A 13,445-nucleotide genomic window follows, 5' to 3' on the forward strand; every position below is an offset into this window, starting at 1 on the left:
ACTTCAGAGTTCATAGTTCTGGCAAGTTTCTTAGGCATTTTGAGTTGCTTCTGACTGATGTTGGTAATGGTAAGATGGGATAATTATTACTATTTTCATTTTTAGTCTGCAGAAGTCTTCCATGGTGGCATCTTTTCTGGTGTTTTTCTTTCTCTTGGTGGTGACCTTTTTATTTTTCCTGTTTATATTATGGCTTCTTCTTGTTTTATTTCCCTAGGCTATTGTTTGTAGAAAACAAAAACCCTTGTAGTTTTAAGTATTGTGTTATTTTAGCCCCAAGTCTGTACTTACAACCTTTCCTTGAATGTCACACAGATAACACATGTAATCAGACCCAGGAGATCTGTTATGCAAGGCCATCTGAATGCCTTCAAGGCCGAGCTGGAAGTTCATCTCGTACCCATCTATTCCCCTGCTACATTTTGTAATGTCATTTGTGCTCTTTTTCATTTATGCATAATACTTTCCAGCGTGTGTGGGTGGGGGGGGGGTGGGAAGCTCTATTTGACCATATTACAATCATGTCAATACATATGTCAGAAAGGAGATACTGAAATATCTGAGCCATTGTAGAACGCCATATGACCTCACTGTTCCAAGATCCAACCTGTGTATAAAGGATGGTAGACAGGTACCATATTGGAACTTCGGAAACTTAGAACTAGAAAAATTATTTTCCAAGACATGTATTTCTTTTTTCTAATTATAATTTTTTATTCTTCAGAATTCCATACCTATATACAATGAAATATGATCATACCCCCATTTCCCTCCTCCAGTTCTTCCATGTGCCTCTAAATTGTGTTCCCAACTTGATGCTGCTAAGTTAATAACCCACTAAGTTCAATTAGCATTGCACATATGTGCATGGTGTGGGGCCGTTCCCTGGCACATTGAAACCTGCCAGTGGGAACACCACCCAAGAAGAATGGTTCTGTCTTCCCCAACAACTGTCAACTGCCAATCACACTCGGTAAGGAGCGGGGCCTGGAGAGCACCTTTCCCGTCCCAATTACACAGTGCAACCTTACTGTTGAGGACACCATACATACACTTTGGCTGCAAGACATAGAGAAATCCACCTGAAACTAAGCAGGAACCTTTCTCCCATCTGGCTAGCTCTCACAGTGTCAGAAGGCTCTGTGCAGGCTGCTAAGGGAAGAGAAGACATCTGGTCCTACCAAGTGCTGGACTCTATGTGTGGCGCAATGACCTTCAGGCAGTATCTGCCCACTCTCCGGTGCAACAGAAGTATTTAGTTGTAATTAGAATGGGCCTGGCTGGGTTTTTGTGCTGGCTGGGCTTTGTGCAGTTCTTGAGCAGATAAACCGTAGCTGCTAAGAGACGATGATTTTAATAGCTACGTGATGTACAGACAGGCATTGCCTGAACTCCTCTTTGTCTTCTAGCTCTTAAGGTCTTTCTACCTCCTCTTCTAGGACAGTGCCTGAGCTTTGGTGAGGGAGGAGTGACTGGGGAAGACTTCCCACCTGGGCTGAGGTCTCAGCGTTTTACTCTCAGCATTTGGACTAATTACACATTGATTGCTGATGTCGTAATTAGGGTTTCTGTTGCTGTGACAACACAGCATAACCAATGGAATGGCACAAGCCTTTTGGAACCTCAAAGCCCACCCCCAGTGACATATCTTTTCCAATAATGCCACATCTCCTAACCCCGTGGTTCTCAACCTTCCTAATGCTGTGACCCTTTAACTCAGTTCTTCCTGTTGTGGTGACACCCCACCAACCATAAATTTATTTTCATGGCTACTTCATGATTAGAATTTTGTTACTGTTACGAATCATAAGATAAACATTTGCTACATAGCATATCTGATATGTAATCCCTGTGAAAGGGTCATTCATGACTGGAGGGGTCACGACCCACATGTTGAGAACTACTATCTTAATCCTTCCCAGTTAACCAACTGGGGACAAAAATATTCAAACGTATGAGCTTCTGAGGACCAGTCTCGTTTAAAACACCACAGCTACCTACTGTGAAAGGAGTTTCTCTCACCAGGACTGAGAGCATCTCAGGTCTGTGGCATAAACACAGATATTCCGGGGCAACTTGACATGTTCATTTAAACAACAATCTTGGTTTCTTCCCTAGGACCTATGACTAGGATTACAGGACTAGGCATGACAACCCCTCCTGTGGAGCAGGCCTCAAGTCCAACCGGAAACCAAGTAGTTACCCCATAATAATCCTTTTTTGGCACAGGTGAGCAGGCAGATACTGCCTGAAGGTCATTGCGCCACACATAGAGTCCAGCACTTGGTAGGACCAGATGTCTTCTCTTCCCTTAGCAGCCTGCACAGAGCCTTCTGACACTGTGAGAGCTAGCCAGATGGGAGAAAGGTTCCTGCTTAGTTTCAGGTGGATTTCTCTATGTCTTGCAGCCAAAGTGTATGTATGGTGTCCTCAACAGTAAGGTCGCACTGTGTAATTAGAATGGGTTGTTTTGGAGACCCCTGGGGACTCCATGACCAATAACTCTTTTTTTTAAAGGTTTAAAATTTTTTTTACTTTTTATAATTCTTTTATTTGTTGAAGTTATAATATAGTTATATTATTTTGCCATGCTGTTTCCTCCCTTCAATACTTCCCATATCACCTTCCTGTCTCTTTCAATGTCGGAACCTCTTTTTGTTGTTTTACAAGTATGTGTGTGTGTGTGTGTGTGTGTGTGTGTGTGTGTGTGTGTGTGTGTGTGTGAGAAGAGAGAGAGAGAGAGAGAGAGAGAGAGAGGGGAGGGGAGGGGAGGAGGGAGAGAGAGAGAGAGAGAGAGAGAGAGAGTTACTAAGCAAAAACACAGCCTGTTTATAATGTTTGTATAATGTTACTTGAATGTACATGTTGTCAAGGCTGACCATTTGGTATTGGATAATTAACTAATTGTGCGTTTTTTCTTGTAGAACACTATTCATCAAACTCAACATTCTTTAGTTGCCTATAGGGGTTTTGTGTGTGTGTGTGTGTGTGTGTGTGTGTGTGTGTGTGTGTGTAGAACTGGGACCTTGTGAGCTTTCCCCCCAACCACATTAACATGTCTATGATGTTCAGCTTCTGGTTAGGTAGCCATATTGGTGAGACTTTATGGGTGTAGTTTCTTGCATTCCTAGGAGACAACCTCATAGCAAACTCTCCGATCTGCTGGCTCTTAGCATCTTTCCACTTCTCTTCTCCAACAATCCCTGAGTCTTAGGCATAGGAGTTGTGTTGTAGAGATAGGAGTTGAAATTTGACTCCACAACTCTATGATTTGATTGGTTGTGGGTTTAATGGTCTCCATCTGTTGCAAAGAGAAGTTCCTTTTATAAGGTGTAAAAGCTACTCTTATCTGTCAGTACAAGGACAAATATTTAGAGTGTAGCTAGAAATTATGATTTCATAAAGCAGTGGCTGTAGGTCCTCCTCCATGACCTCAGTGGCCCTGCATTGGTGGCTTGGTGTCCAGTGACAGGCATGAGCTCCCATGAGTCCAGTTAGAGAGCTGCTGGTTACCATTGAGGTATTCATGCAACTACTGTATCCTTAGGGTTAGTCTGCCATGCTGCTCATTGTTGTGGCTCATGGGCATCATAGCTGTAGGACTGCTGGTTGACTCCCTCTTGAAAGCTTGCATGGTACCCTCTGGAACCATAAGGAGAAGACATTCAATGACCAATAACTTAGGGAGCTATCCCATGCCTAAGGCATATATTCATTTTAAATATCTCCCACTCATTTCCCATTTCTCCAGTTAGTAAAACTACAATTAAAATAGGCATATTAGACAGGAAACATGCGCACGCATGCACACACACACACACACACACACACACATCTAGGAGGAAGATGCACCTAGAGAGAACCTACTAAAATTCTTTTAAGTATGACCCTTTAATAAAGTTCCTCATGTTGTTGTGACCCCCCCAACCATAAAATTATTTCATTGCTACATCATAACTGTATGTTTGCTACTGTTATAAATTGTAATGGAAATATCTGATATTCAGACTATCAGAAATGTGACATCCAAAGGGACCCTGACCCACAGTTCGAGAACCACTGTTCTGCACAGTCCAAACGGGGTAGGTGCTTGTTGTATCAGGCTATTCAGATTAGGGTAATGACTGAGCCGTAGTCATCTAACATATTTTCAGATTAGGATGTAGATTTCCCCCCTGCAGGTCCCAGCTGCTGGTCCCTCCTTTACCAGTTTGTATAGCACATTTTCCCCCACTGCATAGAAGGAACTCACTTTTCTTATGTCTGCAGGGAGCAAGATGCAAACAAAATCAACTACATGTATGCTCAGTATGTCAAAAACACGATGGAGCCACTTAATATCCCAGATGTCACCAAGGACAAAAGATTTCCCTGGACAGTAAGTAACCTAATTTTAGACCTGACAATCACAGGCTGGTCTCCCTTCAGACCCAGACTTACACAGCTGCTTGGTGTCTGAAGGACTAGGCTGGAAACTGGCTGTTTAAAGGGAAGGATCTCTGTTTTTCCTGCTCGAGGTGGGGGATGGTAAAGAACCTCTATGTGTGTTGGGAAGGCTGTGCTGTGTGTTTTTTGTATAGTGACAAACTAGCATGTGCAAATTGAGGTAATTTAAAGAACACGGTGTCAGCGACTCTCCTCAGATGGAGTTCCTGACTTTATCTGTAAACATTACGGTCCGTGTGGTTTGGCTGCACACCACTGGCCGTCTTCTTAGCGAGCTGCTCCTTGGGAAGATGGGCATCCACTTGCCTTGACAGCGAAGTTATCACAGAGATGTGTTCCACAGACACTGAACACTTTGAATTCCTGTGTTTTCGTTAATCTTTCAGAAAACACTAGCCTGTGACACAGCTGCCTTGATTCTCTTGCCTGCACACTTGGGACAATGTTGTCAGACTGGGAATGTAGGCTTCAAATATGATGGCATTATTAAGAATGCCAATATTGTCATGTGTTGTTTCCAGGCTTTGGATTCTGCCTGCCTTGTAGAATGGAAACCACTACCTCACCAGGACAGCAGACACTGAATAAATATTTGACTTAGGTTTACTATAAACTCTTTGGAGAGTTTAAATAAAGGACATTTGGTATTTTTCTGATAAAGACTGACTTTATTGCTCATTGTCTGTAGCTGATACAAGATGAGCATGTGCGTTATTTCATGTGTGTTCTACAGTTAATAGGATGTTCGTGGGACCAGTTATTTCCGTTGTTTTAGTGGTCTTGGCTTTGTTCTTTAGAATGAAAACATGGGACACGTGAACACGCCCTGCATTGGAAGTTTGCTTTGCACCCCTATAAAAAATGGGAAGAAGAACAAAGTCATAGGTAAGACTTTTCCACTGACTGAACACTCAGAATTTGTGCAAGAAAAAAGCATTCCCTACTACTTTCATGTGTGACTTGTAAATTTAAAGAATAAAATGTCTGACGAAAGAAAAACATTTAGAGTTATAAGTTAGCAATTTTTATGTTGATAAATACCTCTATGCATGTCAGACATTTTATTCAATATACAGTACTTTTTTAATCATTAAAAATACAGTTTTATCTGAGATTTTTGTTCAAGATTGATGTGCTAAAGTCTGTAGACTGGACTGGCAAAATGGCTCAGTGGGGAAGGGGCTTGCCACCAAGCCTAAATTCTATTCCCAGTATCCATATGGTAGAAGGAGAGAACCAACTCCAGAATGTTGTCTTCTGATCTCCACATCCACACTGTGACACACTTGCACAACCCCCTGTGTGCACACACACTCGCATACACATAAAAATGTTCGAAGTTCATACACTGAGAAGTATCAGCTGACAACGTATATTCCCTGATATTTGACTTTTCAAATATGTAGCTGAGGTTATAGATTGTATTGATTGTTTATTCACTTAGTCAGTATTTATTGAGCACTCCTGTAGTCTAGGCTCCTGGCATAAATCAGGAAGCAAAGCGGAAATCCCTGTCCTAGGGTCTTACGTTTGTATACAGAGGTTAAAGGGCACCCTCTACTACATAACAGCACAAATTCCTTCCCCAGACAATGGAAAGATGCTCCCTGTTTACCCCTTGGTGTCATAGGCTTTATGAAGTTCAGGGTAAACATTACTGGGCATTGGTAGCACATGGCTTTAGTCCTGGCACTCAAGAGGCAGAGGCAGGTGGATTTCTGAGTTGGAGGCCAGCCAGGGCTACATAGTGAAACCCTGTGTTTAAAAAGACACAGGTGGACCAAAGGTATTCTATTTTGTACTCTAGGTACCCATGGTTAACACAGAGAAAGCAGTGTGAACTAACAGCATGCTCCCAAGTTTGTAGAAATAAAGGAAAGATAACTGACTTCTAAAGATTAAAATTGGACACTGAAACCCTAATGGAACATCACTTATGTATAAATTCACCTTAACGAAATCGGCATAGCTTTCAGGTTGCAAGAAAAAAAGGTCTTGTTATTTCACATGGAAGCATGTAGGTAGGTAGATTTGCTAGTGTGTGTGTGTGTATGTGTGCCTGTGCATGTGTGTGTGTGTGTTACAAATGGTGAAAGTGCCTATCCAAGTTGGACACAACTCTGATCCCTTTGCTAGGAGGCTGTTAAATGTTCCATGAGCTGCCCTCCTTTGTTCCAATTCCAGACCCACTAATCTGATTTCCCTCATTTGATTTTCCTTCCAACACAGTTCATAGGAAGGGAACCGGTTGCTTTGCAGGTTCGCGTTTGTGTTCTAAAGTTATGTTTCCTGTCAGTCCTGGTCTTCTTCACCAGTCTTGCCATCCCCTGTCACCAGCATGCCACCGTAGGTCCTGCACCTGTCAGGCTTGGGGCCAGACCTTACATACACTCTTAGAAGCTTGTAGGCTACTCCTTGCTGTATTGTGTTATCTACAGTACTCTTCTGAGCTCAGACAAAAAGATCAGAAGCCAATGAACATGGAAGCACATCTATAAACATCATCGCCAACTGATTTCCAAAACATGCAACAAAAGTTACGTTGCAAAAGTTTACTTGCTAGGAGACTAATTGGAAACTACATTATGTTATGCTTTTTTAGAAACTGTTTTTCGCGTAACTCTAAGAACTAACATAAGCTGCCTTTGAGAGAGTGAAATTGAGCCCCCACAGGGACGTGCCATTTACTAAGATGTGGTCATAGAAAGAAGGATGACTTGCAAGTCTGCTATGCCTCAGCAATGTCTCTGTGACATGATATGGAGGGGTCAGGGCTTGCTGGGGGGGGGGGGATGTGTCTGTCACGCCTGCACTTAAGCACAGCTGGCTACAGAGCACAGGCCTGGGAAGGGACCTCACAAGCCCTTTGCTTCATTCTCACAGAAACGGTCAGGAGCACTCCGTGACTCCATAGATCTGTCAAAAGTCACTTTTCAATCTTGTCTGTTTCAGAAAAATGAGCAACTTTTTAAAAGTTAGAAAGAGAAGACTCAAGCCGAGCATGATGCACACAACAGGCAGAGCTCTGTGAGTTTGAGGTCCACATATAGCAAGGTCCAGGACAGGTAGGGCTGCATAACAGAGAGACCCTGTCTCAAAAAACAAAAGTCAAAACAAAAGGATATGAATAACTGGGCATATGCTTTCACATCCTGCTGAGAAGCAGAAGCCAAAGGCAGCAAATGTCATTAAAAAGAGAAAAGAAAATTTAAAAAAGGGATAAATAGTTTCTGTGGGAGTTTGTGGAATAGATAGGTACTCAAGTTCACTGCAAGTGTGAGATGGGAATTTCCCAGTGTACCCTGCTGTTTGATAAGTGTGACGAAGCTGGGAGATGCAGTTCTGCACATACTTAGATTTCCACAGGAGCTGTGGAGGAAAGATCATGGCTGTGGATAATTCATCTTGCATGTCGCAGACCAGATCTCCATATGGCATTCTGATAGAGAACCCCCACAGAGTTACACGCAGGCAAACAGGCCACCCCGTGTGCCTGTGTAATCTTCTTTCCTCTTCATTGGTTCTCATTACTGACGTTTAGATGAAATTACAAGAATTAGACCAGTTCAGAGCCTATTGTATCATCAACTTTATTCCCCAAAGTATCCTATCAACAAATGTTTTAGAATGCTCTGCCTAATACAGAAAGTTTCCACCGATGCTCAGGAAAAAATTTTCTCAATTAGCATCCATTCGTTTGAACCAGTTGTTTGACTTGTTGATAAAGCTAAATATACCCTTTTCTCCATAGTATTCTTTCCGGAAATTTTTATCTCTAATCTCCATAACAATTCAAAGCATATTTAAAGGGGTAATATACTTTTATATTTAAAAAATATATTAAATTACATTTACATTCTATATATTACATTATATATTACATGTTATATATTATATTATACCCACCTCCTCTCCTTCTGTTAAGATTCTGTCTGGCTTGAGTCTATGCAGGTCTTGTTCATTCACAACTGCCGTGAACTGAATTCATGTTCGACTGCCGTGTGATCAGACGATACTGTTTCTTTCTAGTCATTCCCTGTCTGCGGCTCTCAAATCTCCTCTCCCCCTCTCTTACAATGATCTCTGAGCCTTGAGTGTATAATATAATGTCCCATTCAGGGGTCCACATTTTTCAGGCTCATATTTTCTACATTTTGAGCCCGTGTATCAGTTACCATCTACTTCAGAAAGAATCTTCTCTGATGAGAATTGACAGATTCACTAATCTATGAATATAATGATAAGTTGTTGGTTAGTTTAATATTCTGCCCACTTAACAGTAAAAGCAGTAGTTTCTCCTTTAGGGTCTTTGACCTTTCCAGAGGTGAGCTCTGGTCTCAGTGACGGTGCTAAGTGTAGGTTTCAGCTTGTGTGGCAGGCCTTAAGTCCAATTGGAAAGTAGTTGGTTACGCTATCCCGTTAGTGCCACTATTGGACCAGTGAACAGGTCTTGTCAGGCCAATGTAACTGTGGCTCATGAGGTTCATGACCGAGTCAGGCTGGTGCTATACATAGCACTTTCCAGTGCTCTGAAAGCTAATGGCAGAGATGAAGCTTCCAGGTTGGTACCAGCTTGCCTTCCCCGTGTCTGTGACTCCAGTATGTGGTATCTTCAGCTTCTTGAGAGTAACGAAGAGCGTTAGCAATCGTCTTTGATGTTTGGGTCTATGGGACCTCACAGGCCAAGAGCTCCAAAAGATATAACCCATTCTTGGCACTGATTCTGGGTGAGCCAATCCAGACCCAGGAAGACAAATGTCACGTGTTTTCTCTCATTTGTGGGCATTCGGGGGTGGGTGGAGGGTTGTTTGGTCGTTGAGATGTGGACCTACTTGGACATCCTGGCTGGCATGGAACTTGATAACTGTTGAATTCATTGAGATCTGCCTACCAAATGCTGGGATTAAGAACCCATGCCACCACACCCTGCCAAATAAAATAATTTTGAGGACGTCCTATGATGTATTTTGATCATATCCACCCTAGCTCCTTGCAGATCCCTATCTTCCTACCCACCCAGCTTATCTTCTCTTTCTCTCTCTTTAAACTCATGCAGTCCAATTCATGCTGCCCCAGTACTCTTGAGTGTGGGGCCATTTGCCGGAATGTGATCAACCTATGAAGGGCTCCACCCTTAAAAACGGATGCTTGAGGAGGTGTGGTGTTACGGAGGGGACAGAAGAAACAGAGCGGGTCAGATGGGGTGCAGGACTGAAGGCAGGGTCGTGAAGGGGGCATGGAGAGGGATAAGCAAAACTACTCTACTGCTGCAGAAACTCACATGGACAAGGTTAAAGTGGAGCTACCTGTCATGGGTGACAGTGCCCCCTGTGAGACACCATAGGCTCGCAAACATAACACTCAGTGCCACGAGTCAGTGGCTTCTTGAGCAGCTGATTCTTTTGATTATCTGAAAAATTAAATATTTTTGTATAGAGAGACATTCCCGAATTAAGATTATTGACAAAAGTAAGCACACATATCCTTTACAAGATTAAATCCTGTTATCTGTTTTTAAAACTTCCTGACCAAGATTATTGCCCCCGCCCCCAAAATGAGCAAAATTAATTTTTCTTACGATTAAGGTATTTTAAGGCCAGATACTAATTTTTATGTCCACACGTACAGCAGAGAGAATCAGTTGCTGTAGCAAAGTATATTATATATGCCTTAGCCTTGCTTGGCCGAAAAACTAGGGGGTTGGAAGCAGATGATGAGTCCCAGAATTACAGAAAAGGCCGCAGCTGTGGGGTTCAGAGCTGTCCTCTGTGTGGTTTCCAGAGATACTCGGTAGTGGCCAGCTCTTAACGATGGCAGTGGCCACACAAGCTGATGCTGAGGAAGTGCCCCACCCCCTTCTTAAGATTAGGGAACATGAATAATTTACTGTTTGGTTTCATTATCACTTCATCTTCTTCCTAATGCAGTCTTGGGTATTATTTTACCTTATTATAATATTTGTTACTATGCATGAAGTAGTCATAATGGCTCACATTCCACCGTTGCATAGTCTAGCTCTTCTCACCGGTCATTTGTGAAGAAATGGTGAAAATTTAATCTATATATGTGCCCAAGCCTTAAATTCTCTCTAAGAAGAACTCCATTTGTTTCTTATAAACCTTCCCATGGATTTTTGCTTGCCATAATTAAATTTTCTAAGGGATTTAATGTGATCAGTGGGATAAGCATGCATGCTTGCCCGGCCTGCTTTTGAGAGAGAATTTAATTATATGCTTAAGTGGCTGTTTGTCTTCAGTACCCCTTTCTTGCCCTGGAGCTTACGTCTGTGTTTCTGCACCTGTAGTGGTGACTTGTAACACAGACACATTTTATCTGCTCTGCGCTGGGCTGTGGATACAGCAGACTTAACATTCATTTGGCAGTCCATTTAAATGATTTGTGAGCAATTCCAGAGGTTGAATTTAATACTCCCCTTTTTTATTTCTTTTTGTCCGGAGCTTTGCAGTCCACCACTGCCCTACATCCCCAGATCCATTAATACCTCTTAACATACTTGTTCAGCGAATTTTAGCCAGGACAGATTTGAATTACTATGTAACAGACTCAATTAGGGCATAGCTTAGCAAATTGCCTGATGTTCATGCCCTAAGCCCTCTGTCACACTTTCCGTGGTATGCCTTCAGGGATTGCTACGAGGTAATCTAAAAATCTTATTTCTGAGCAACGACCACTGTGTATAAGATAACTTGTGTAAAAATTGAAAGACACTTCCTCTGTGATCTGAGCAAAAGAGCCTGAAACAAATGACTTGCAGGAAGATTCCAACTGGGAGACAGCCAGAGCCTACGTAAACAGTCCCATAGTTATAATGTGAGGAGCCACAAAGATGAGAGGACATAGCCCTGTGTTTTACCAAATATGGAGTGCATGTTGCTAAGATAATGAACCTGAGTGATGTTATATATGGCTTTTTGCTCACATGGTCCACCGTCTTTAAGTCTCATTTGAAGTATTGCTTTATAATAGAATAGTGTTGGAAATGTGGTCCCCACAGCACTACATGCAGATAGGAAAGTGTGCAGACATAAGTACTACATAGGCAAACACAAATGAAAAGCAGATCATCTGTTAAAACAGAGAGCGCAGCCATGGTGACAAAAGGAATTAATATGTAATCAGATGTCAGCACAGACCATGAAAATCCTTTGTGTTCCAGGAAAAATAAGGGCTAATGGTCGACTCAATCTCTGTGGGAAAGTACCTCGGGTCAGAGCTGGGGGCCGCAATCTTTTCATTAACTCAACATTTTTTTTTTCTTAAATTCTTACTGTCTGCCAGGATTTTGTTAGCTGAGAAAGTGGGATTGTGGGGAGGGGATTGCTAAGCCCAGCACACTTAAAGCCAAGAAAGAAACAGAAGTGCAATCTGTCCTTACTCACCCAGTGTCACTGTGAACACAAGGAGAAGCGCCTGCCCTGGGTCTGAGCTGCGAGGCTGAGGGGGCCTCTGTTTGAAGGAGATGTAGGCGTCACCTGGGAGACAGGCAGGAGCGCACCAGACAGCAATGCAGGCCCCAGGTAGATGGAAAGACCACGGGCAAAGGTGTGAGCAGTTGACGTGCAGTTTGAGCAGTGCATGCGACTGAGCATGCGCAGTGACGGAGCTAGGCGGAAGCCAAGGCAGAGGTTGATTTTAGACTCCTGTGGGTGCTGTGCAGTTGTAAATAAATGCAGCTGCCCTGTCCTCGTTCCTATAATGGTCCCACCACCTTCACAAGGAAAATCATGAGGACCAGAGATTGTGTGTCTACTCAGTACCTATCCCACAGTGCTCACATATGGGAAGTCTTCTACTTAGAGACAAAGTGATAAAAGTTAACAACACATTTTACTCAATGGTGGGCCATGTATACCAACACCTTGTACAGGAACCTCATTCTGTAGACACAGAATCCCATAGCAACACCGGCTGAGTAAAGATTATCATAACTTTAGGGTAATTCTCCATTCTTGCCCAACTTCATGGCTGACCTATAAGGAGAGATTATGATATTCTTTAGGGACTAAGTCTGCTTTTATATCTAAAACAGTTGTTGTATCTGTGATTACTTCTTTCCATGTGATTATCCTGAATACTTGAGCATATATTTGAAATCCGAAGCTGCCTCTGTGAGCTGCCTATTTTCTGCATTCTATTTTGTATGCAATTGCATTTTTTAAAGCTCTGATTTCTCAGTAAGGGAAGGCAGACTGTGTGACCCAAACCTCTGATCTGCATCAAAACTGTTCTCTTGGCACAAGTACAAAAATCCAATTAAGTTTCCAAAGGACAAATTGTCTTTGGGGACTCAACTGATCTGAAATTCATGACCAATCTGGAGGAAAATAGTTCTCTAAGAATTTTTTTTTTAAAATCATAGACGATATACATTCAGGGCTGAGTGAAACTAACGCTCATATAAATTAATCGGGGTTACTCTCCTAGGTTTGTTTTTGAGAAGTCTGTGTTCTTACTTGGAGACACCAGGCATCTCTAAGAGAAAGCAGTAAAGCGATCTTTGGGTGTGAATATTGAGGTCCATCGGAGCCATGGTGACTGATGATCTTATGTGCTTAATCTCTTGGAATGCTATAGGCGTCTGCCAACTTGTTAATAAGATGGAGGAGAATACTGGCAAGATTAAAGCTTTCAACCAAAATGATGAGCAGTTCCTGGAAGCCTTTGTCATCTTCTGTGGCTTGGGGATCCAGAACACACAGATGTATGAAGCGGTGGAGAGAGCCATGGCCAAGCAGATGGTGACATTAGAGGTGGGACAGAGCCCGTGGGATTTGGACTGCCCAGGCACATACTCATCGTCTCCTCCAGACATGCACAGCGTGAAAACATGGGATTCTCCTGATGATGTCCACACACTTATTTAAAAGCTAAAGAGAGTAGATTCCAAATGCCTAGACTCTAGCCGAGGCTCATATGACCGAACCGCAACTCTGGTCCACCCGTGCTTTTGCGGCATAAAGCAGGGTTTGCCTTCTGTA

At 42.6% G+C, this 13,445-nt stretch overlaps 1 protein-coding gene and 1 long non-coding RNA gene across 3 annotated transcripts in view; one reads left to right on the forward strand and one right to left on the reverse strand.

The window, feature by feature from the left end:
- The window catches only part of Pde5a (phosphodiesterase 5A, cGMP-specific), a 130,217-nt gene that overhangs the window by 60,833 nt on the left and 55,939 nt on the right, over nt 1–13,445 (forward strand). For both annotated transcript variants that reach the window (NM_153422.2, XM_006501481.3), the window contains exons 8-10: nt 4,270–4,378; nt 5,244–5,331; nt 13,042–13,217. In NM_153422.2, coding sequence (NP_700471.2) covers nt 4,270–4,378; nt 5,244–5,331; nt 13,042–13,217 — 373 coding nt within the window. The remainder of the gene's footprint in view (nt 1–4,269; nt 4,379–5,243; nt 5,332–13,041; nt 13,218–13,445) is intronic.
- 4930447N08Rik (RIKEN cDNA 4930447N08 gene) lies at nt 5,101–11,990 on the reverse strand. The gene is made up of 4 exons (NR_045168.1): nt 11,847–11,990; nt 9,753–9,856; nt 8,353–9,062; nt 5,101–5,298 (listed from the first exon to the last, which is right to left on the reverse strand). It is a non-coding gene; the product is annotated as an RIKEN cDNA 4930447N08 gene (long non-coding RNA).

The sequence above is a fragment of the Mus musculus genome, chromosome 3 (assembly GCF_000001635.26).
Source record: "Mus musculus strain C57BL/6J chromosome 3, GRCm38.p6 C57BL/6J".
NCBI classification, from domain to species: Eukaryota; Metazoa; Chordata; class Mammalia; order Rodentia; family Muridae; genus Mus; species Mus musculus.